This window comes from Dicentrarchus labrax, unplaced genomic scaffold (assembly GCF_905237075.1).
Source record: "Dicentrarchus labrax unplaced genomic scaffold, dlabrax2021, whole genome shotgun sequence".
Taxonomy (NCBI): Eukaryota; Metazoa; Chordata; class Actinopteri; family Moronidae; genus Dicentrarchus; species Dicentrarchus labrax.
Genome location: NW_026136719.1, coordinates 10,883,936 through 10,909,787, shown reverse-complemented (window position 1 = coordinate 10,909,787; position 25,852 = coordinate 10,883,936). Strand labels below are relative to the sequence as shown.

The 25,852-nt window shown below is 40.9% G+C and overlaps 1 protein-coding gene across 2 annotated transcripts; it reads right to left on the bottom strand.

The window, feature by feature from the left end:
• Positions 1–1,906: 1,906 nt before the first annotated feature.
• On the bottom strand, positions 1,907–20,293 carry tnfaip8l3 (tumor necrosis factor, alpha-induced protein 8-like 3). Of its 2 annotated transcripts, none has more exons than XM_051380244.1 (2): positions 19,960–20,293; positions 1,907–3,060 (listed from the first exon to the last, which is right to left on the bottom strand). In XM_051380244.1, exons 1-2 carry the CDS (start codon positions 20,003–20,005, stop codon positions 2,498–2,500), a joined length of 609 nt encoding a protein of 202 aa, XP_051236204.1. In that variant the 5' UTR covers positions 20,006–20,293; the 3' UTR covers positions 1,907–2,497. The 2 variants fall into 2 exon arrangements, with proteins under 2 accessions (XP_051236204.1, XP_051236205.1); XM_051380245.1 differs by lacking the exon at positions 19,960–20,293 and adding an exon at positions 15,568–15,667.
• Between the last annotated feature and the right edge of the window lie 5,559 nt (positions 20,294–25,852).

Sequence of the window (25,852 nt, the reverse complement as noted above, 5' to 3'; positions counted from 1 at the left end):
CTCCCGGCAGTGTTATCAACAGTTGGGCCTCTCTCACCAGCTGACATTAAGAGATGCTGTTGCTGACTCCCTCCTCATCCTCTGATCCTTTGGTTGGCAGCTTTGGGAGCTCATTAAGCCACAAGCCTTTTTAGTCCACCAGCCCCCCTTGATGTGAAGAATATATGTGTATTTTTTATTTTGTTTGTGTTGTGTGTGTGGTCTTGTTTAACTGCACTTCTGAAAACACTTATATAATGTCATCTGTGGCTCTGGAGGAACTTTGTGAAGTCTGAGAAAATGACCCCTAATGATGTCTTCAGGGCTATTTTTACTTAACTTGGATTGAGAGTGTGTTAAAAACTTGCAGCATGGAGTTTGAAAGATGTGGGTTCATACCAGGCAGTTTGGGTTTAAGGAAAATATGCTGTTGGTTGCATTTTGGGAATTGTAGTATCCAATGTTTATAGAGCTTTACCCACACTAGGAAGTAAAAGTCAGCATATTGTGCCATGCTGCTTCAGTTTTGACCATTTTTAAAAAATCTATCTCCTGTGAGTCCCCAACTTTAGTGCAATGCTGAGGTTGAGAATAGGTTAAGGATGCGATGTGGTTTGATTTAGGGTTAAGAGAAAAGTTTGACATTTTGGAAAATATTTACATGAACATGCCAGAGTTAGATGAGAAGACTGATAGTACTCTCATATCTATGACCTTTAGACAGAGCCAGGCTAACTGTTTCCAGTTCTTTGTGCTAAGCTAAGCCTATTCCTGTAAGAATAATGCATTCAATGACAGGACCTTGCAATGCAATGTTGGTTTATGGAATATATTGTGATCTATTATAATGATAAAAATTATTAAAACTATATACGATTGACTGACTACTATTACTTAAGTTACTTGTGTATGTAAATTGCTGTTCCAAACTACTATAATGAGTTTCCCTGCAGACCTTTGAAGGTTATATGAGGAAATTAGCTTCTGAAGTCCCAGTGCAGTCAAACCCAGAATAACATCAAGAGATATATATGTGTGTGTGTGTGTGTGTGTGTGTGTGTATGTGTGTTCTCTTCCTGTAAGAGTTCTTATCTACAGCATGAATTATGAGTTTGACTGATTTATCTCTCTCTCATGTCCAGACTGCCTGATTCAAGAAGTTAGACAAAAAGAACAAAGTTCAAGAGAAGTAAATTAAGTATACAATTAATGACACCTTTCCCCTAATGTCCAATAACATTTAACTATCACCACATTACTGTCTTTATTTGTGTGTGTGTGTGTGTGTGTGTGTGTGTGTGTGTGTGTGTGTGTGTGTGTGTGTGTGTGTGTGTGTGTCTGCCTGCCTTGCCTGACACCAAGTACGTGAGTGCAAATGGAAGTTCAACGGGTGGGTGGTCTGTCTGTTTTGTGTTTCTACAAGGAGACAGAGGCATAAAACTGGACCTCTTCTCCACTGGCTGCCAAAATAATTCAGCTGGAGTCACACCAAGCCACCAGTAATATGTTTTCCTGGACTGAAGAGCAGAATATACCAGAGGGCATCTAATCAACCAGAAATGACAAATCACTGATTTTCCTGCTCATTTCAAAATGAGTGGCAAATTTATGGCTGGCGTGCATGTGGGTCAAATTGATGGAAAAGTAGTAACTTAATGCACCATTTGTGGCTTATTTTCAAGGTCCATCCATCTATGCATTTATGGTGGCTGTTTTCCCCTTAAAAAACAGGCAAAATATTTAGTTGTTTTAATTTTAGCAAGCATTATTTTAAAAGGAACTGGTTAGAAGGAATGCAAATCATTGTTTTCCTTCACACGTCTAAGAAATGAGTCATGAGAGAAAATTAGCATTATGACTGCCAACAAGAAGGAACAAACCCTTTCCCAATTCAAAAGGCGATATTGTTGTCAGAAGAACGGCAAAATAATGTTTACAAGAAATCTTTAATAAAAGACAAGTGTTACACCCTTGTAGAGAAGATTGACACAGATACATAATACGCACACCATGTCATAGTTGGTCTTATATACAAACACATTATTCAAGAGAATCCCATACAAACACATGTGCACACACACATACACACACACATACACACAAAGAGAGAAAGAGACTGATGACTACCACTGATTATCTTTCATATCCAAATATACCTAATGTATGTTTTTTGGCCATTGGTACAGTACACCTTTGCACACAAAGGGGGTGACTTGGAGTGCTATAATGCATACAACATGATACAGGCTGTCCCAGTTTGCAGCAATGATCCACTGAGTGGAAAGACAGTCTAAAAAAATTCCCTCATTGAACCACAGCAGCAGGATGTTACAACTAGCTTCATGTAAATGGATGATGAAGAAACAAGGAAGACGAGAGCAAAAAGAAGGTAGAGCATGTGAGCGGTCACAGGTGAGAGAGTGAAAAGGAATGTGAGGGTGAGGGAGGCAGGAGAGACCAGCGAGAGAAGGAGAAAGAGGAGAACGAGCTAGAGGTGAAAGAGGTCAGGTGTGGGAGGTTAAAGCGTTCCTTCGTCCAGCAGTTTGTTGATGCCATTGCAGATCTTCCTCAGAGAGAGTCTGTACTCCTCTCCGTCCCCATACAGCTCAGCCAGGAACTCCCCGTGGGCAAAATGGTTGAAAACGTGATCGATGCGTGCATGTGAGCGAGCGGTCAGGTGCTGCTCGACCAGGGCGTGAAGCAGGTCCCTGCACTCCAGCAGGAGCTCTGACAGAATATTCCTGTCAAAGGTGTACTCCACCTCGTAGAATGACACTGCCGTCATGGCCGCCTGGTTCATCTTCTTCTTGAAGCGCTCCACTGTGTCCAGCTCGTCTGGGCTGAACTGGTGGTTTCGGTACAAGATGCCGATTTTCAGGGCGATCTTGATGACGTCCTTGATGATCTTGTGGGCCTCCTTCTTGCTCTTGGTGAACTCCCGGCTCGTCTTGTAGAGCTCGTCCAAGATCTCACTGCTGGTGTCATCTGTCAGCATGTTGGCCACCACCATGGTCGCCATCTTGCTCAGGATCTTTTTCTGGGCCTGCAGGGCCAGGGAGCGGGAGTTAAAGCTCTCCTGTCCTGAGGGGAGAGTAGAGACAACGTGTTTTGGAGTTAGTCTTAAAGGTCAGAAATCTTCACTTTAACATTTCTTTTTTAAAGGAACAGTGGATGGAACAAACAAAACAGCACTGAAACATTAGAGCAGCATTAGTATAGGTACTAGTATAGTATAAGACATATATTAACCTTATGCAGTTGATATGGCAAATGCGTTAGCAGTTTCATATTCATACATCCAGCAGACATGGAACAACATTAGCATTCATTTGGAGTTATGTTTGTGTATTGAACGTAAGTTCAATATTCATTCTCCTTTTAGCTCTGCTTTGGTTTCCACCGACTCCTGAGCAAACATATGTGGTTCTTTGGCTGCTAAATGCTCCAAAGTTGTTGTTGAATCCTGGTGTTGAGTACAAAACACTGATTGGGAAAACAAATCCAAAACAAAACAAAAAAAATACTGAATCCTGTTCAAATTTGTAAGTCTGGTACTTTTCAAAGAACATTATATTAAGATTAACAGTGTGCTGTGCCTTTAGGAGATATCAAATGAATAAGCTTAAGTAGTTCTTCCATAAATAAAGCACATTGAATATTGGAAAAAGATGGAGCCCTTTTATAGAACACCTCTGTACATGTTATTATTATTATTAAGTTCCAGTACAATATGTTTACATGTAACAGCTTACTTCCATCTGGACAGACAGGCTGTTGCAGCTCTGTTGACCCATTGTAATAAAAATACGGGTCTTCCTTTCTCCAGTCTGATCTTAACTCTACTTTTCCTAGAAAGACTGACCTTTTTGTTACACAACTTACTGACAATTGGTAGCAGTTTTAATGTGATCTCAGTAAATATGAAGGCACAGCAGTGATGCAAACTTTTGGCACGAACAAAGGCTAAATCCAGTCCATTCCAAACTTGGATATACAGAACTTCCACTGACTAAAAGTTTATTTGACAAAAAACTATTTAGTTTTTTGATAGGAAGTAAAGATTTTTTGAAAAAGTTACTAAATCAACTCAATACAGAACAACACACACACACACACACACACACACACACACACACACACACTGAAGAAGTGAAAGCTGAGGAGTAGTTGAAACGCAGCGCAGCCACATTCAAAGCAGGGCGGCGTCCTTCCTGGAGCTGCCAGTGTGGTTGGCTGAGTATGGGAGGAATGACTATCTGCTCTGGATAACATCAAACAGCTGTACACTGATAAGAACCTCCTTACACACTGTCTCTCTACAAGTCCAGATGGATCACAGTTTTCTGCCGTGTCCCACTGCAGTCCCAATTTATCATAGAGGAGAACATCAAAGGCTGCCTGTGTCCTCATACAGCAATGCCAGCAGCTTAACATGTGTCTGTGTGAATGTGAGGAGTGGGAGGACGTAAGGGGGTTTTATTTAGGTGCCACCCAGCCACAAATTACACACTAGATAACTCCAATTATGATTAAAGCTCAGGAAAGATGCCTCACTTTTTCCTCCTGAAGCCTGGGCACATTGTCAGCCTCTTCCTCCTCCACATGTATGTCCAGAGAGATAGACAGAGAGAGAGAGAGAGAGAGAGAGAGAGAGAGAGAGAGAGAGAGAGAGAGAGAGAGAGAGTGGATGGGGGCGTCATGCCCAGTGAGCTCAGCACAGAAAAGCAGATGAGCCAAAATTCAAAGAGGAACACCTGCTTTGTTGTCATTATAATTGTATTAATGCAGACAGCTATGTGACCATGCAGAATTCACACCATCATTGCATTATCTTCTTTGTGTCTGTCTAGATATATGCAAGAGTTTGGACACTGTACAACAACTGGGAGAAGTCCTATCCGTGGCATTTCATGTGAATGTGCAGAAGTGACATTTCATGTGATGATCTGAAGCTAAATGACATTTCGTGTACATATAATTAGCCTGATATGACATTTACAACTACTAAGGCAAATGTTTTTGTCCACAGTAAATTCCCATTACTCTGCTGTGCTCCTCCTTTGTACGGCTTCATTCAAGAAGAAGTTTTTTCTTTTTGGCCACTTGGGGCAGCAGAAACAGCTGGAAACATGAAACAGACATATTCACCTATTAGCTAACACTTTCCACTTCAAACTCAGCAGACACAGAGCAAAATTACCATACATTTGGAGTAATTTGTCCAGCTCTTCTAGCTCTGGTTTGCTCTCTGCCAAAGCAGCTGCATGCAGCCGATGTATGAGAGTGGTAAGAATTGACTAAAACTTTAAGCCAAAAGACAATAAAACTCTCTCTATGGCTGAGGGGAACTGCACAGTTGAGGTCTTTACAGATGAGAAGCGACTTTCTGCTGGTGTACTCGCTCTGATCTGCGGGGTTTCGCTGCGCACCTCATGTGACTAGACAGGCAGACATGGTAACCATGGAAACGGCTTCTGTACACTACTGACGGTTGGTCCTGTCTTTGATACCAACCAGAGACTGGTTATTATTGATTGCTAAAGTTAGGTAAATTAGCATAGTCATAACTTTATAGCCTAGCCGAAATTAAAGCTGACGTTACTTGATACATCCACTCTGTGCCGATGCTCTGCCATGTCAATGCTCTCCTGTTAATGCCCCTATGTTTTAAAAACAGTTCTATCATTCAGGAAACTCACAAACACTTGGAGAGGGGGTTTTACATTGGCAATCATTGTATGACTTGCTGCTAAAACTCATCTCATTGGCAATGGCAAAAGCATTCTTTTTTAAGTGTCTCAGTCTTGACTTGTCTCTCTCATTTGGACTCTGTTTTGACTAGTCCTGGTCTTGGACCTGTCTTGGATGCAACAAAGGTGGCCTTGACTACAGCACTGCTAATGGAAAGAATATGAGTGTAGATATGTTACTGTTCTGTGCTCTTTGTTGCGTGGAAGGATGCATTTTGCATTTATGGAGGCCGTTCAAGGTACAAATCTATCCTCACCTATAATGTACTGTGACCACAACCAATATACAGTACTAAGAGTAGCCTCCAATGACTCTAGACAAATCCTAGACTCTCAGGCCTACAGTCAACATCAGTCTGGGAAAAATGAGTTGGTGTCTCATCCCTGCATGCTGCTGTTTAGACACTGCTCTCAAAGACAGCAAATGCTAACTATATGGCCTGAGGTAACAGATAATATACATATCAACATCACAACAGCAATACGGTAGTTTCCATTATATTTGAATAGCAACACCAGGACATATAACTGTGGTTTTCATTAAGCAGATCTGTGCCTCTCATCAACAGGCTCTCTTTGTCACTGTTATTTCCTGTTTCTCTGAAGCAGCTCTTTGTTCCAGTGAGCCTCTGATATTCAGAAACCCAACTGGATAGATTTCTGAAACCCTGGCACACTGATAAAGGTGACAGCTTGCTCCATAAAGCCGGCCTTGTCAGACCAATGATCGTGCAGTCTATTTGGATGCGACCACTGTTGGTGTCACTTTCTTTCACTTTCTAAATAAAAGTATTTTATTGTGCAATTGAATAGCAAACATCTGCAATTATCAATGCAAAGTTTAACTCATAACTGAAGATCGCTGCATCAAAGGAACTGATTTGATCTTTTCTGTCTTTAGTGCAGAGCTAAAAGTAGACTAATTATTCTTATGCCACCCCCCAACACACAGCCTGGAGCCTGTTTCTGAGGACCAGCAGGTGGCTATCGAATCACTTGCCTTGACCCCTGTCTCAAGTCTGTTTGTACATCCCAAAATCGCAAAGAATGTAAGCAAAAATGAAGGAGTGGGGAAAAAAATACTGCAAAGAATGGACATGAGGCTGCTTAAGGTGTGAGTCAGAGTGCTGGGGAAGGAGGTGGGTGATTCAGAGTCTGGCTGGAGATTTTAGCACATACAGTAAGTGAGGGTAGATGATTATAAGAGTGCACATGGAGACTCTGAGAAGTCTGAGCTCTCTCACACACTCACATACAACCTGTCACCCAGAGGCTGAGATGAGTGACATCCATGAGCCAGAGTGTCAGAATGAGTTAGAGAAGACTCCAAGCTGTCAGGGGGAGAGATGGCCAGAAAACTGTCTCTCCTGTTACTTGTCTCTCTCCTGCTTTCACACTTTCTCTCTTGCCTGCTCATTATTTTATCTGCACCACTTGTCCTCAAGTGTGAAGTTTTTTCAAAATAAAGTGGGTATTCTGTATAGCATGTGGGAATAAGTTACTGAAAACAAACCAGGGGCAGAGTTCTCCGCTGATATCTGGCCAGTCATATGAGCCATCGGCTCATCAAAGTGGTTACATAAGAGTGTTTTGGGAGTTGGTGAAGTTTACTTTTAACATCAGGATTAGTAAGGTGCTTGCTGCTCCATGGCCATGGCTGTTGACTAGACAGTCTCTCTTTGTTCCGCCTGATGTTTTTAGAGCGCTGAGCCAACAGTTTCTGCTGCGCTTCATCAGAACATACATCCAGTGTGGAACATGGAGACCAGCCAAACCTGCTCTGCTAACGGTGGCGCTCTGCAAAAAATGTCCATCTGGATTGATTTATTTTTTAATTTCAGTCACTTATAGACACTTATATCAAGGAAGTGACCTTTTTTAACAGTACAGCTAGTGGTCCGAGCAAAGTGGAGGTTCGCTGAAAGTTCGTTTAATTTTTACCCAGGTTGCATTGACCTTTGTGTAATATTTTAATGTAATTGTAAATATGTATTTCTATATGAGAAGATTTGTAGAAATAAAATAAATAGAAGGCTACAGACACCATCTGTTAAGCTTAACAGAAAGACTGGAAACAGGGGGAAACCGTTTGCCTTGCACTGTCTGAACAAAAGCAGCCTACCAGCACCTCTAATGCTTTTCAATTCCACGTTGTCAAGTTATTTTTTCCCTCCTGTCCCGGCTTGCAACCACTTCTCATTTCCCCCAGACCCATGCATTTCTGAGGAACTTCCCAGACCTGCCCTCTAACTTTACCAGCTATCCTGTTCACCTGACTCCCATATCCACCAGGCACCTTAGCAGATTTGTTATTTGTGCAAAGTGATAAAACTCAGCACTAGATGAAATTACTTTTTCTGCAGCGTACTGAGCAGCTGGACTGTGAGACGTGGTCCTGAGGCTTGTCTTGGTCTCGATCCAGAGTAACCAGAGGAATGAGCCATTAGCAGGACCAGCAGCTAACACTGATGAGGGCCGACTGGCCTTTACTGAGTCAACGCTGGAGGCACTTGCAGGCTTATCAGCCGGAACGCATCAGAACACACACGTCTGATTAAGGCAACTGTGTGAGTGTATGCAAATCCGTGTGTATGTGTCTTTCACTGGCTGCTGGGCTTCATGTCTGGACAGCAGAAAAAACAGCTTTAAGAAAAAAAAATACAGTCAGTAATCATCACAATGATGATAGGAAGAATGATTGCTTATTTACAGTGATACTCAAAGATAATGATGAGTAGTCACTGAACTGATCTGCATGCTAAGGTAAATATTAAAACTAAGATGAAAGACAAACCAGATAAAGCATATCTTATCAAATGATATGATTAATTAAATAATAGTTAATCGGCAAACATGTACATCAATCCATGAAAAGGAAATGTATCTATGGGTGTGTATATTTGTGTAAATATGTGTAGATAAAGTAGTGAATAGCATAACGGATGCACTAATGGTACCAAAACCTGCACATTATGTACCAAATATGCAGAAGTTTATTTGACTAATTTGACTAAGAAGTAGAAGTGATGCCTTTTTTGTTTATTATCTGGAAATAAAATTAAAGAATTGAACTGAGCTTAATCACAATAATATATAACAATACAGACAAGTGGATTTTCAGCTATGGTACCTAAAAATAAAAAGTAATGAAAATGCCAAACTACAATAACCCTGAAATCAAAAATAACACTCCAGCTGGCTGTAACTTTTCTTCTTCTCTTACCATTATTCAAATTATTCTTTTCTGACGTTTTTGCCCTAAGCCATTCAGAGCTTCTGCAGGGCTCAAGATCCTGATGGTATATCAGGTATCTGATCATACACACACACACACACACACACGAGAAACACAATGCTAAATCATTGCTTCCCTGCTTGGGGTTGCTAGTGACAACCAAACCAGGTCTCTGCAGGTGCATGTTTTTTTGTTTTTGCCAGATACACAGGCATACATATGTTCACCACACATCACGCTTATATGTGCTCTCACAACAGACAGACGCATTCAATGTATTTCAGTTGTATAGGATGAAAGCTTGACAGTCAAAAAGAAAAGAAAAAAAACATGTATTCACCGTTCTCTCAACTGCTAAGCACCTGCCACTTGTCTCTCTAAACATTATTAGTTCAAACAGCCAAACAGTAAAGGCTGCTGACAGACAGCCAAGCTCAGATATGCAGAAAGGTAGGGGAGATTATGAGTGTTTGTGGTGAGTGACAAACAGAAAAACTATTGCGCTCTGCAAAGCTTCCTTGTAGCCATCCCCAAAATTCCCTGCCGTACATTTACTTTCCATGTGCAACCTATTTTCCATTCACAGTAATGTATTTTATAACTGAATAGCCAGTATTGACCTCTCTGAAATGAGTGGTTGTTAGACCATCCTTTGCACCCTGTAAATGCTAAAATGGCAACCATTTTCTTTCTTTTTCAAATATTTTCTTTTATAAGAGAAATAGCAATATAGCGCTAATCACCTTCTGCCTCATGTGTACTGTAAAATTGGACTTCTACAGTAGTCGCATACTTTCATCTTTCACACACAAGAGACTTAAAACTTTAAAGTCTGCAAGCTTGTGTGCTCATGCTCTGGCAAGATGTCCAGGATAAGCCTTCAGTAATAAAATCTGCCACCCATCAGCACTGCCATTTCACAGAGTACAAACACAACATTAACAATGTATCAATACTAAGAAAATGTCAGGGAAAATGCTGTTTGCACAGGAGAAATAAACGTGGGTGACAGCTTGACTTCCACTTCTTCTGCCTTGGCCTTTTTATTTGCTTTTGGTTTCCAATAAGGAGTCGCTGCATGCAGACTCTCTCTGGCTGCATTTACAAGGCTTGAGGAAAACAATGGAGCGGGTCATTCAGCAACAGTAAAGGGGTTTTTAATAGCCTGCAGGGTTAGTGTTAAGCAAACCTGAGAGGCCAGTGGACTGGAGTGGGGCAGTGGATGGTGTGTCGTGCCAGCTGGTACCAGAGCTAGTGCAGCTGGAGGAGAGACGTATTTATTTTCCAGTGTCACTGTCCGGGCTGCAGGCTTTGTTTGTCAGCTCACGTCTGCTATTTCACTTCCACTTAATTTCACACAAATGTGTGTAAATATACATCACGATGCAGGCCATCATACACAAGGACTGCAGAAGAATCCAGGCGGTAGAATAAAATTAGACTTTTTTGTCATTTCTCATCTCTCCTCTTCTTTCTCTGGACCTGCAAAAACTCCATATTGGCATACTCCCACTGCTCTAATCAGAAGATGACTCAAACATACCACCCATGCTCACTCTCTTTTCTGTTGTAATGCATGTCTGTGTGTTTATATCTAGAGGAAAGTAACCGGGGATGACAAAGATTGAGAAAGATGTGGTTTCTAAGTGAGACACAGTACAGTGTAGTGCATTAACGTGCATTATTCATGACTTGTAAAATCTGACTCTGAGCCAGTTTCCAAAGGACACTCTGGTTGTTCACCGTGCCATTACCAGCTGCTCAGGATGTAGAGGGGCATTCAGACCTTTAGGTTTAATAAATAACTCCCTTTTCATTTCTTAATGACTCTCATTTGTGTGAAGTGGGGTTAGTAGAGTTTAAAGTTCATTCCTTTTTTAGATGTGGGTCATTTAGTGTCTCTAGCTGAAACTTGAAGGCACAAGTTACAGCTAACTCATGCTTCACTGGAGGAAAGTATAATGGCAAAAAATACAGATTTATCATCCTCACAAAAAGCCCTACTAATAACTCTGTTTAAACTAAAGTGACAAGATAAATGGATGTCATGATTTGTTTTGTGCAGGTGTTACCTGTTTCTGCTTTAACCTAGTTTCTATTTGTGGGAAATGGGGAACATTGATGGGGTGAGGCACAAAAAAAACTGCATCCTCACAAAAACATATGAGAAACATCAAGATAAAGGGCATAAATACATGTCAAGGAAATATCATAAGTGCAGAAACAACTAAAAAAAGCAACCAAATGGTTGTTGAGTCGTTTTTTTATGATCTTTTTGTTGGAGGACTGTATGAATTTAATCCTGATAAGAGGATGATGTATGTAAACTGTGGCAGTGGTTTCCTTTGAAACCCTCACCACCAGCGCAGTAATTCAACAAATTTGCCTGTTGGGCCGATAAACCCGATAATAAATATTAGCTCACTGTAGATAGACTGTATCAGTGTGTATTTTAGCAAGTAAATAATAAACATTATAACTTCATGAAATAAACCCACATTTTCCTACGTAGTGGAAAAGAAAGATGGCTTTAATGGAACAGACCAAACTAAGGCATAACAAGCTGCCTAAATACATATGGAGTATAGTAACTTTGCCACTACACTTTTGGATATTCTCTGTGTATTGGTCAGATTTTGTGGCAATGGGCAGCAAAACAAGGTCTGACACAGCATTACTGACAAACGCATAATGGATGAAAAAACACAAACAAACCGGTTAAGAGTGTTTCTACATAACAGCCAATTGATGGTAATGTAACCGTAATGAAAAGGTCTGATATACAGTACAAGGCAGTGTTTGAAACTACAAGTGTGTTTATCCTGGGACTGGTCTAAGTTCTCTACTGTGACTAACAGTCCAGGGAAAAGCAGCCTCTCTGAATCAGGAGGGACACAAGAACAGATTGCCTTCGGCTGCCGCACAGCCTTATTTAACGCCCCATCCCTCATCTCTTTCTTTGTCTCTCCCTGTCTCTTGGTTTTAATGGCCACGTCCCTGTAGAGCTGAACCAGATAGATGAGGCAAAATGAGGCAGTGGCAGGAGATGTCTGATTGATTCATGTGCTGCTGGCTTGATCGCCTGTCACAAGGAAGTGTGTGTGTGTGTGTGTGGGGGGGGTATCAGTGCATTGACCTCCAACTTTAGATCTGCGCTTGTCTTTCATCACAGTCACATGAAGACCTGAGAGGTTGTGGGTACGCTGAGGATGAGACATGGTATCCAGGACATCCTGTTAGGACACAGCATTGACTGCAGGGCCTTGTGAGATGCATGCCCTTTGACCTCTCCTCTGCTGTAAAGCTAATGTCTTCACCAGCTGTGGTTCGCTGACATCTGCCATTGTTTTGCTAGTAAAGAGCCAGGCCACAGTTAGCTGGTTAAGCGGGCATGGGAAATGGCTGGAGGCTGTCTCCCTTTACTGCTTCCCTCCTCTGGGAGCTCCTCTGGAAAACTACTTTGCCACGATCATTAGCTCAAACATTCTGTCAGGTGGGCGTTGGTTGGGGGGCAAAAATACTGACAATTTTTGAATAAATGACTGATTTTCTACTGTCCTCTGAAAATGTCTATACAGTAAGGATTCAAACTGTAGGCAGGTTTTACATTTACAGCTCCAAACTGGCAGTGTTAGGTAAGTCTGTCTTAACCCACAGGAAGTGATACTTTTTACATTTTTGTCAACAACGACACTGGTTTGTTTGGAATACACTGAAGAGAAACTGGGTGGGTAACCACCGCGACTGGACAAACAAAGACAAGAGCGCCAACTACAGTGAAACTTCACTGACTAAAAATGCAGGGGAATGTGAGACAGTACATGAAATGCTGTTTGATTAGTGTGCTCAGTGGGAAATACAATGGAACTAAAAAAAATCTTCAATATCTCAAAATATTATTTAACTCATAAAACAGTGGCGCTCTATTTATAGAAATCTGGGTACAAATGTGTGGGTGTGGGTTTGTGGAATATAATGATAGACTGTGAGACTGAGGCTTAATAAAAAACAGAGGATAAAATATTGGGGCTTTCCTTACTTGATCTGGCCCGGAACCGAGGCAGAAAGTTGCCTCAACTTTTTCCATCTCAAATAAAGAAACTAAGCTATTCACCAAGAGAGAAAGAGGGCGAGAGAAAGAGGGAGGGGGTGGGCAGAGCTGGCAATATGTACATTTTCATTTCACACCATTCAGTCAAGATTAGAATAGAAGTGAGCAGGAGAAAGTAGAAAAAATTAGAGGAAAGAGTATGTTTACTTGAAAAATGTCACTTCAAGTCACTTCAATTAAAAAGAGCGTGGAGGAGTGATGGAAAGAAGGATGGAGGAGGTGGTGGTGTTAAAGAAGGTGAGGTGAAATCATATGTCCATACTGTCCATACTTCAATTGCCTAGCTCCTGTCAAAGTCTGTTCATGTCAGACACAGACATACACAACATCAAAAACATTTTCTCACCCCCTCTTTACATCATCTGCAGCTGTATTAAGAACTAGCTGTAGCGTGAGCTCTCTTCCTTTCTGTCTATTTCTCACCAAATGTACAACATGGAGCTGAGCGTGAGTGGCAAGGAAGTAAGTGTTTTCCGGCCCTGGGTGAGTCGTTCCTCTCATAGACCTCGGCCAAGTCTCAGCATGCCGTGGCATCGTTTACAAAGAGACACACGCGTGCACGTAAAGACACACACACACACACACACACACACACACACACACACACACACACATACACACATACTCGCATGCACAATCATCCAGGCCTTGCCAGCTTTCCCCATAACTTTGGCCTCCTGGTTTGTTTACTAGTTCACCCACTTTAACCAAGTTTACGTAAAATTGAGGCACTGGGAAGCTTTGAATCACTAGAATCCCAGTCTGTCCTTGCCCGCCCCTTACCCTCGCTATCCTCTTTACCCCTACCATCTATAACCCAGTGGGTTTTCTTCTCATGTCATTAAAAACTAAAACACGTGCAGGTTCTGTATTACGTTGGTATTTACTGTACTGGATGGTACATTTGAGAACCCTGCCACTTCAAAAAAGATAAAATAATGATTTTGTTTGTCCACAACTACAATCCTGAGGCTTTGACAGCATGCAAATGGCTAATGGGATACTGAAGGGTTCACAGTGGCAGCAAAAGTGGCCGTATCACACTGTAAAATACCTGCATTTAAAGTATTAGCAACAAAAAGTACTTTAAGTGTAAAAAGTCATAGGTTAGCTATGTTAAATTTAAATCTGAAAAGTAACTAGCAACTAAATGTAGAGGAGCAAACAGTTTCACTGTGAAAAGTAGTAGAAGTAGAAAGTAGCTGGAAGATGGAAGATGGAAATCCTCAAGTAAAGACAAAACAACATAACAAAATTATACTTAAATACAGTATTTGACTAAATGTACTAATAGTTACTTTAAACCACTTGTAATAAAGCAAACTGCAAGAAAACCCAGTCCAGTTAATCAATATTTCATGCAGTTGGACCAAACTAGCTGGAACAGTAGGAAATGTAACATCTTTTCAAGAGGAAAATATCAATGAGAAAATAACACGCAGTTATATACGTTTAGGGGGCAAAGGTCAGCTACCTCAATTAAAACGTTGCTCTCGCTTTGATTGGGGTGATAAAATTGGAGAGACTCTGAGCTTTGGCCTTGAAGGCCCTCACTGTGCACGACACGCTTTAGTGTAAAACCAAAGTGCTGCTACTCTCTTGGCTGCCAACCCACCACTAACTAATGACCAGGAAATAACTGTGGTTCACACACAGACACACACACACACACACACACACACACACACACACACACACACACACACACACACACACACACATTTGTAGATGTGTTCCTGACAGCATTCCTTATTTAAACTTAACCCTGCCAGCCAAAACTTAATCCTTCCATGAGTTAATTCAAATCCTAGCCTTCAAGGATAACAGAATGTGGAAGTTTAGTTTCTCTGTGTTGCCATTATTGCCGATAAAATGTCTAAACCCACAAATGTAATTGCCACATTTGCTATGTCTGTCTGTTCTGGTGTCTTCTACCTCCCAAAGGCAAATCATTTTAATGGTACTCTAAAAGCAGCTTAATGTGACATACTGCTGCTCTAACTTATATATTATATTGAACACGGGTATTGTACTTTTTTCTACCACAACCTGATAATGCTATAATCAGAACAGTTCGTTTGGTTGTGCCAGAGTTAAGTGTGAAAAGCTTTGTGTGTAATTGCCTCCCACTCTACCTCATTTTCTATTGCCTTCTTGCTGCCATAATAGGTAAGCGGAAGAGGAAAAGTCTCCACTTAACTTGATATAATCTGCATGCTAAAGTTATATTAGGAGAAGGTAGGCAAGACAGGGCTAGACAGCAGTGGCGTCCACAAACCATCAGACTTTTCATTGGCACTAATGGTGAAAACATATGAACCATAAACTCTAGGTTGAAACCAGAAACCAGACCTAAAAAAACAAATGACTTCCCTTAAAATCTTCTACCAATGATTATGGATTGAAGTCAACACAAGTAAATAAATAAAACAACACACAATAAAAGTGCCTGGATCACAGCTATTATGTACAAGATTCACAAATCAAGATACCTGTACTGGTTCTCTGCTCCACTGACGCCAGTCCAACCTCCCCTTAATACACACTGCCCTCCCTCAGCTCGCCTCTCACACCAGGCGCCACTAGTGACTGTTTGCTTTGCTTCGACTGGCCCTCCAGCGAAACCACAGCCTTCTCCTCCTCCTGAGTGTGTGTCTATGAGGCCTTGTCAAAATGCCTCTGCGGTCTAATTCCATGTTTCAGTAATGGCTCAGCCGTGGGGAAACAATTCTTTTTCCAAATGTCCCACAAACACTATGAAATGCCACAGAATTATTGTGTCAGTTCATGCATGTGCATACAGGGGAAAATGCACTCACACACCGGTCAAAGACCTGGGAGATTTAAGATTTATCTTTTGCTGCAGCTAGAGGAAAAAAAAAAACTTTCTCCTGAGTCGTCTTTTCCACTTACAGCTTCACTCCTGTTTTCTTTTTTTTTCTCAGTTCATGTTACAATTTTCCAGAAACCAGCTCCTGGTGTCTGGAGTGTGTGTGTGTGTGTGTGTGTGTGTGTGTGTGTGTGTGTGTGTCTGTGTGTGTGTGTGTGTGTGTGTGTGTGTGTGTGTGTAGAGGGCTGGGGCGCAGTGAGCACTCTCCATCTGTGGGCCAGATTAAAACCGGAGAAAAAAAAAAGTCAGGGATGCATGTGTTGGGAGAGCAAGGGAATGAGCAAGAAAAGTGTTGGCATTTTTTCAGCATGTGTATGTCTGTGGATGGGAGTGTTACAGTGTATGCAGGGCTGGCCCACTCTGCCTGTCTCTCATGTGAAAAGCATGTGGCCAGTCTGCCAACATGGCTATCATGAGGCAGAAGCTCTCCTCTGATTGCTGGGTGCTCTTGGCTTGGTCTAATGCAGCAGGGATTTTATTCCTTTGAAGTGTCTGTGGAAGTGTGCATTAGAAGGCAGTTAGCAAAGGCAATAGAGTTTGTTAGTATGGGAATTTGTGAATACTGAAATTTCAGTTGTGTCATCAAACAACATCTGCAGTTTTTTTGTTTATAATAGAACCACAGCAACATCCCTCATGCCCTCATGCCCTCATAAATCTCACAGCTGTCATTACAACAGCCAAACAGCTTCTCTTTTCAACAAGTCTGCTTTCCATAGAAAATTTGAAGTAACAAACGACTGGAAATAGCTCTGCAGATGGCAGATTGGGTTATGGTGTTATAGTGAGTCGCATTACCATGATGAATCAGCTCAAAAGTAGACTGTGGGCTGATTATTCACCAACATAATGTCAGACTAATATAACAACAAAAAAATTATTCAAACCAGAACGCAGAAGTATTTGCAAGTCAAAAACATCCCAATGTGTCATTTTTCAGTGAAATGCAAATATGCAGTCTAATATGTGCTCTCTAAACATCCTCCAGTAGAACAGGTGTGTTGACAGGAAGCCTCGCTTTGATTCATATGGGTGTGGTCATCTCCACTCCACCACAGGAAAGAAGGACAGGACAGGACTGCTAGATGAATCACTTTGTTGGTATTGGTATGGTCAGTGGCGTGCTCATTGCATGACTGGATGACTGGATGATTATGGGAAAAATGTGAGCCTTTGTGTGTGTGTGTGTGTGTGTGTGTGTGTGTGTGTGTGTGTGTGTGTGTGTGTGTGTGTGTGTGTGTGTGTGTGTGTGTGTGTGTGTGTGTGTGTGTGTGTGTTTTGTAAGGTCTAAATGCTATTTCTTATAATTGAACTGGGTATTGTGTCTGGTTAACACAACAAAAGGTACAGAGGACAGTGGAGCAGAATAGAAGTGCATTATTGCTCTCTCTAGTGATTCTCTGTCTCACTCCATAGTCCAAATCCTGACTCTCACATGATAACCTGTCATAAAAAAGTTAATGATAATGCACACACCTCCCCATAAACAGTTCTCTTGTGTTTTTTGTGAAATTTCTTGCATTCCTGGGGTGAGATATGAAACAAATATAGGTTATGCTGATGTCACACTGAATAATTTCCACTGCTGACACCAATATGCAGTAGACAGCATAATCCAAGTGCAAGGCCTTTTTTTGTCAACTTTAAAAAAGTACAATTTTGTACAAAAATCTAAATTCACGCCATTCAAAGTGTCTATCTATGACTTACAGTAAATCACATGAAAACTAACCATATAATGTGTTTTCTTGACCTTAACATGACCTTATGACTTTCACTTGAAGGCAGCAGGACCCGCGGCTGAATGGACCAAGGTCAGGCATGTCTTCTGGGATTTTTCAGAAGGCATTGTTGGAAATGTAGAAGTGAAGAAAAATACAAGAGAGGTTGAGGGAAAGTTGGTGCAACTGTAATATCCAGGAATTCCACGAACACCACTAATTACTAATAAGAACTGAGGTATCTGAGGGTGAATTAAAGGGAACTCTCTAAACACAACAGCCAACAGCTCAAGGACAGAGGAGAAGCCACCTGAAACAAAATATCTCAATATTTACACTGCTTCAGTTTTCTGCCAGAGTATGTATTAAAAGCATAGATCAATCACACATCCCTCATCCACATATGCAGCAATAAGGGTCATGTTTGTGTACAGCAACAGCTTTCAAAATATGCCTGTTTTCAAAATACTTTTTCTCAGCTTTCATTAGGACAGCTGACCTTATAAAGTAAGCCATACCAGTTTTTTCTTCACTGACAGTAGACTGGAGAGTAGAAACTGCAGCACAGCCACAAATCACGATGCATTTTGAGAATGACTCAGGCTCTTGCTTTCGCTCCACTAGGAAAAATGTCATTCTGCCTTTGTACTCACGTCACCCTTCCTTTTCAACGTGTCTAACATTGTTTTTAGGCCAAAAAAGACAAGCCTACAAGTTTGTTCCTCTTACATTACAAAGATTATCCCACTGTGCATTGCTGGAAGCTTTAGCAGATCAAAGCATCTGTAGAAGAATGAAAAATGGTTCCATGATTTACCTCTGGCCCAGTCTCTGGAAAACAGTGTACAATACATCATTTTGCATAAAAGTGAAATGGATAATGCCTGTCACTACAGATTGGCTCGGCCATGGTGCTTCATGTGAGAGTCTTTGTTAATGTTTTAACCTCGAACTGTCTGCGTTAAATCAGCAGACGATACGATATATGTCATCGCCTACTGATGATGTAAAACCGCTCATAATTCTCATAATAAGGTTCATCAACCCTTTGCAAATGGACTAGAAAGACAGACAGACAATGGGCCAGATGGACAGACAGATGGTCAGAGTTTAACACACCATTATTAACATACAAATCTCTACGCTGTCAAATAAACAGGCAAACAGCCACACCATCATCAACATTATTACACGATCACTAACAAGGGCAACAACATGATAAATGGCCATCATCAGACCTATAGCAGATCAACTGCAGCCACAGCCCATATATGTGCCTATTGAAAATTATTTTTTGTATGTTTAGTTCTCTAATAAAGGAACATTAGAAGTATCAGTCTGAATCTTTACAGGGAGTTCATAAAAAAGTTTTTGTTCTAGATGACACACAGCGCAGGCATTTGACTGATCCAGTACACAGTTCTGTGTTATGAAAACCTCCTGGAGACACATTTGATTCATGATCTTTGAACTCAGACTTATCTCCAGGAGGCTGTTTCATCTCCTGGCTTGAATTTCCCACAGGATCAGTAAATCGCCAACATGCGTGCAATGCTAGGAAGTATCCAATAAGAGACACTAAGGAGCGTTTTGTGTGTGTATCTGCATGTTTAATGTTTGAGTTTTAACTTTCATCACAGCAATAAATCTTTGTACTCTGACATCATAAAACATCTTTAACATCATTTGTTTATGAAACAGCCTCACATGAACTGTGAATCTAAACATTTGGCTCCCTGGGTATAAGATGCACCACAGAGAAGAATAATAAGAAGACTTAAGTGTTCCGGGAGGCTGTGCTCTCTATGTCACTGGATGTGTTGATGAACGAACTGGATGCACGTGTCGGAGCTTGCCTGTTCCTGGTGGTGACTGAGCCGGCTTTCATCCGCACACTCACAGAGCCTCTGCCAGTCACCAGCACCAGAGTGAGCATGCATCAGAGCTCACAGCAGCTTGCTTTTGATACCTCTCAGGAGTGAGCTACAGATACTGGTGACTCTTAAAGTTGAAAATCGATTGATTCTTGATTTTGGGGGGCATTGAAGTACTCACATGTGTTGGCAAACTGCTGGTCAGTGTAGGAGAACTGCATTGTGAGAGAAATTGAGCTGCAGCCCCAGTGACAAAATGTGTGTGTGTTGGGGTCTAGTACCTGTTAAATACTGGAAAACTGGATAAACTAATAAACTACAATGTAGAATGTATTTGTTTGTTTACCCCAACATGTCAGAAACTGATGTTGTACTTGCAGTAATGGTCTTGAGGCTTACCTGGAGAGAGGTCTCCGTCACTCTGCTCTCCGGAGTCTGAATCCATCTTCCCCTGCAGGACAGTATGAGGCTGCAGAAGCTCTCTGATTCCTCTTTATTCTTGTTCCGTTTCCTCTCCAGGGAGACTTCTGAATTCTTCACCCAGAGAGAGAAAAAAAAAAGAAGCAATTTCTAAACTTCCCCTCCCAGCCTGGATCACTGCTGCTGTGAGAGGAATATCACTGGACTGATCTGCTGAGCTGTCCCCCTTTTTTGCTCTCTTTTCCCTTTGCTCTCTTCTCTTCTCCTGACTCCTTCAGTTTCCCTCTTCCCTTCTCCCACTCATCTACTTTCCCCGTTTCTGATACTCCCTCCCCTCGCTCACTCTCGGTCCGCCCCCTCTCAGTTTCTCCCTCCCTTGTCCTTGCCACTCGTTCCCTCCTCCTCCTCCTCGTCCTCCTCCTCCTCCTCTCATTCGGTGCTGTCACACTCAGCCTCTTCACGCTCTCTCCACTCAAACTCTTTCTCTACCTCTTTCTGTATGCTGTAAGTGCCGTCTCTTTCTCTCTCTCTCTTCCTCTCTCCCTCCCTCCCTCTGTCTCTGGGTAAGAGTGCTGCCTGTGTTTTAGCAGAGCAATGGGAGAGACTCATTCATGGCAACTTGAAATTCATCTCCAGCAGTAAAAATCCCATGACCCCTTGTTAGTGGCTGTTATAAAATCAGACACTATCTATGGTAGTCACATGAAGTTAGGCCAGGTTATTGTTTTATTATCTACGGTAATCATTGACTGGATCTGAAATGGTGTGGGTCATTTGAAGGTGATAGGAAAGTAGTTTTTGAGTTGTATTAAATGACGATTCAAGAGAAATCCACCAAGTTGAGCTGTACAGTTCTTGTGTGCTTTCCATCACTGGTCCAAAGCATACTACACATTTACATTCTTTCTTACAGGAATTTATCTGTTTCCGCATTTAAGGATTCTCCTGCATGTAATATTTCATAGACAGTCAACAAACAGGTTATGGAGTCCTTATTTGTCTTTAATGCCAGTTCAGATATCAGTGTATCCTTGAGTTTTCAGAACATTCCCTGCTTTAACATTTTCAACAAATATATAACTTGAAGAATTATATGAAACTTATTTTTTCCATTGTAACGTATTCCCAATAATATTGTATTCTTTAATTCTGCACTAAACCCACAGAGAATTACAGTATTACCTGACTGCATTTCCCCTCACAGAGTCTTTGAGCTCATTGTTTTTGGTTTTACAGCCGACAACTTTACTGTTTTGGTTCACTCTCACTGCTCTCATCAACTTGGTTTCCGGCTGCTGGCAGCTGTTTTCAGATAAAGAACCCAGATAAAGCCAATGTATGCTAACTGCATGCTAAATGGCAGACAAGGATAATGACAGCTTGTGAACATCATGGAAATTACAGTATGAAAAACAAACAAAACTAAAATAAAACAAACAAAAATGAACAAACTACATTATGTTGCAGGGCTAGATGTGTAGATAGGCAACTGTTTGCTACAAGTTCACTACAACAATTTTATAATATGTCAGTGTTTTTAGCCCCAAACAACCAAAAGAATCAGCTTTAAATGCAGCTATTTATAATATTTGCTCATGGATAACTTGGCAAAGTGCAGGCAATGTCTTTAGGTGTTTTCAGCACAGCTGCATTAGATTTTAAGCAATCTGTTTCAGGTTTTAGTGTCAGAATCAAACAACAACAGATTCTTTGCCGACCATTTTACACATTGAACAATCGTGCAAAGAGAACTTCATTGTAGAAGAAGTATAACACTTTCTCCACCCACTTAAAGCAGCAAGACCTTGTGTTTTGCGTATAGGTTGTGACTTTCACTAAAACTCTCACTACAAAAAAATATTTTACTCTCTTCCCCATAGCTGAGAACAAGAAACAAAGAGAGGCATTCTGGGAAATAACATATGAAGGCAGTCACCAAATGAATAACACTTCATCACAAAATAACGACACTGAACATCACAGACTGGTGATGTATAAAATGTGTTAAACCATCTTAGGGTGGGCTTCTCTTTTAATCAACTTGAATTACCTTTTGTCTGCAGTCTGTGAGGCAACACAGAGCTCAGATTCAGAAGCGTGGGGGCAGGTGGGCGTGCAGTTGGTGGTCCGACAACAGTTGCAGGCGATACCATCTCCCAGGTGTGGAGCTGACTGTTGCTCAGCATGAACACTGGGCACCAGATGGCATTAGCCTGCCTGCCCACTGCCCGAGGCTGACTTATCTTCGACACTGTGTGCATTTGCGTGCATGTGCATGTGTACAATATTGCAGTGACAAAAGAGATATGCCACTACTCACAACAAGCCGAGGTACTTTGATCCGAGCAATGAAGCCGGGTATTTCTATAACCTGATGTGACATGTAGGCTGTATGAGCATGAATAGAAACAGTGAGACACAGAAGCATAAAAGTGAGTCTACGGTCTGCTTGGAATGGTACTTCAACTTTTTTTTATTAAAAGTTTCCAGAACCCAAATATTGAAACAGAATTTTATTACTGAGCACAATTCAGTCCCTCTGGCTTTGCATAGGAGCTCTTGAGTTTCTGGCCTTAGAAATTCAGTTTCTGACATAATCACCATCATCTGCATCTCTATAAATGTGCCCTCAGTAATGTGGGGCCATTTCGTTTGTACGTTCTTTTTCTTGTATAACTACAAGCTACTGTCAAATCTACTTTGCCTCTGGGTTGTAGGACAAACCAACCAAACTTTGCTGGGAGATAATGACCATTGGTGAAAGAAGAATTCAAATCAAGTACCACTGTATAAAAATACTCCATTACACACGAAAGTCCTGCATTTGAAATCTTTAAATCCTTAAGTATTATCAGCAAAATACTTCAATATCAAAAAGTAGTCAATATGCAGAGTTATAATATACATTATATTATAGGGTTACTATTACTGATTCTTTCATTGGTAAGCAGTATTTTCATGTTTCACAGTAGCTGGTTGAGGTGAAGCAAATTTAAAGTACACTATATAAAATGTTATCCATCCATCCAGAATGTATCCTTTGTAGGGTCACAAGGGGCAGGAGATTATCCCAGTTCACATTGTGCTGGTGGCGGGGTACACTCTTGACAGACAACCAGTCTGTCACATGATATCACACCTACAGGCCATTTAGAGGCACCATGTTTATCTAACCAGCATGTTTTTGGACTGTGGGAAGCAGTGGTGGAAAATAACTATGTACATTTAATATAAATCAACTAAAAAATGATATGATGCATCACTAATTATAATCTGATAATAGGCTATTATATAAATTATTCTAAAAAGGGCCATTCTGCACAATGAGTACTTTTACTTTAGGTAATTTAAATATATTTTGATTGTAATACTTACTACATTTTCTTAAACCTACTACAAGGAGTTGTACTGGTTTAACTGTTTATGAAACAGTCTCAGTTTAATACTGATGCCATATGTCCTACAGAAGCACATCACCAGACCATCAGTGAGAAGACTGATTTCTTTGTAGTTATTCTTAACCTGTTAGACGGGTCTACCAAAACAACAGTCCAAGTGTATTTTTTTCAAACACAGTTTGTTTGGCAATAATTTAAACAATCAACAAAAAAAAATAACAGCTCTGTGAATATAAGGGACAGTCGAAATGAAACGCAGCAGTACACATATATCCGCTTCGCTCAACTCAGTCATGTTAGGTGTCAAATTAAACTAGAGAAGCTCATCTTTCTGCTGATACCAAGCAAAACATAATCCGACCTGACCAGCTCATGTCAGCCCCGTAGCAAAGACACAGCAAAATTTAGCATTTTATCGTCAAAATGTGAAATGCATATGAACCTTATAATTGTGAGGCAATTCTTCATTTACTTTGGGTATGTCTTTTTAGGCGTTTTTTTCTGAAAATATGACTAGGGCTTAACAGGTTAAGGCCTGCCACCGTCAGATTTTAGCACATTCCCATCAAGTATAGTTGAGTAGAAGTATTAAGTATTGAAGTATAGTGACATGTAAATACTGGTAAGGCACTAGTGTCTTTAAATTGTACATAAGTAAATTAACTTAATGTAAAAGAACTACAAACCCAAACTGGTGCTAACAGACAAATGGACAGTCAGATGTATAGACTAACTGCTGCACCAAACTTTTCAGCCGCAACCTAAAACCTCCAAACTGGCTCATTTTGAAAGTAGACAGAAAAGGAAGACTAATGGAAAAGAAGAAGAAGAAGCAGAAGAGCATCCTGTAATGATGAGTGCCACCACTCTCCTCTGATGTTCAATAAGAAACAAATGAGCTGAGTTTGCAAAGCGGGCCACATGAAAAGGCCATGAAGTGAGAGTTTGCCTGTGATCCAGTGCCTTTACTGGCAGAGAGCCGTTCCAGTCCGGCCCTCTTCAGACAGACTGGCCTGATGAAAGAGATTCACTTCTGTTTCAAGGGGGGGTCGGGCTATATATATATATATATATATATATATATACACACACACACTTTTCTTGTGATTTTCAAAATATTAAACAAACAAACAAATGTCTGACAGCATCATGGAAAACAGAGTCATTGTGGGACTGTGGGAGGTACAGTTCGCATTGACAATGTACCGACAATGTAGAGAGATGAGTATATTGCCAGTTGACCCTTTCTTGTAGATGTTTCCATGGCAACCAAGGCTCCCTTTTAATGAAGCAGTAATCCAGCAGGGGACTGAAACAGAGAGACAATATGGCCATTGGCATTTGAGAATTTTAGCACAGCCTAATGTGTGTACATGTGTGTGCTTGTGTACCTATGTGTGTGTGAGTGTGTGTTTGTGGGTGGTAAACAGCATGTAATCAATCAGATTGTCAATCAGGCAATAGCACGAGGCAGGACAGTCTAAACTTTTTGCTGCAAGGCTCTTACGTCTGAGTTATTTTAAAAGCTGTCTGGCATGCTGCCTCTATAAATCTGTCATGCAGCAATAGAAATAAATGGAACGAGACGGAAAATATACATCATGTGACTAACAAAAACCACAAATGAAGAACCATGGCCTTTTCTAAGGGAAAGAACAGACCAAATATTTCAAAGAAGTGCATCAGATTCTGCAAGGCAAGCTGTTACCTTAAAACCTTGCAGCAATGTTCCGTTCTGGTGCAAGTAAAATGCAGTGTACTAGATTTACAATATGGTTATGTTATTTGAGGTGCCCTACCCTAGAATAGTAAATTAAAAAAAGTCTTAAAAAAAGGGTTTTGAAGTGTAAAACTCTTACTTTGAAAGACACTGGCGTGATATAACTGTGACAGACCCACGGGCGACCTTTCTGCCAAAAACAGGCAAAGTTGACACCACAAAGTTTGAAACCACAAGTTCAATTAAATTCCTCTTTAAAAATATTTCCTGACACACACACACACACACACACACACACACACACACACACACACAGCACAGTCCTCAGTCGTAGACTTGAAGTGAAGGTTACCACAGATCTATTTAGCAGATGCCTGATATCCCACAGTTTGGAGGCAGAGGAATCACATTAGCTTAGTATGTACTCTTTATACTGGAGCTACACTACACCGCAGAAACTGGCTGAATTTGTACAGGAAAAAAATACAATTATTTACTGTTAAGACACACAGGAACCTTTTAATAAAGAAAGTATTGATTATTTGCCATGATAGTGGCATGGCTCTAGGGATGTTGGTCTGTAGGTTGATCGGTCCGCATTAAAATATCTCAAAATATCTCTAAGTATTGGATGGATTGCCTTGTAATTTGCTACTGACATGGATGAATTGTAATAACTTTGGTGGACTTTTCATCTAGTGCCATCGTCAGAGAAAACCTTTAATTTGTCCAGTACCTTGTGAATTAGCAAATG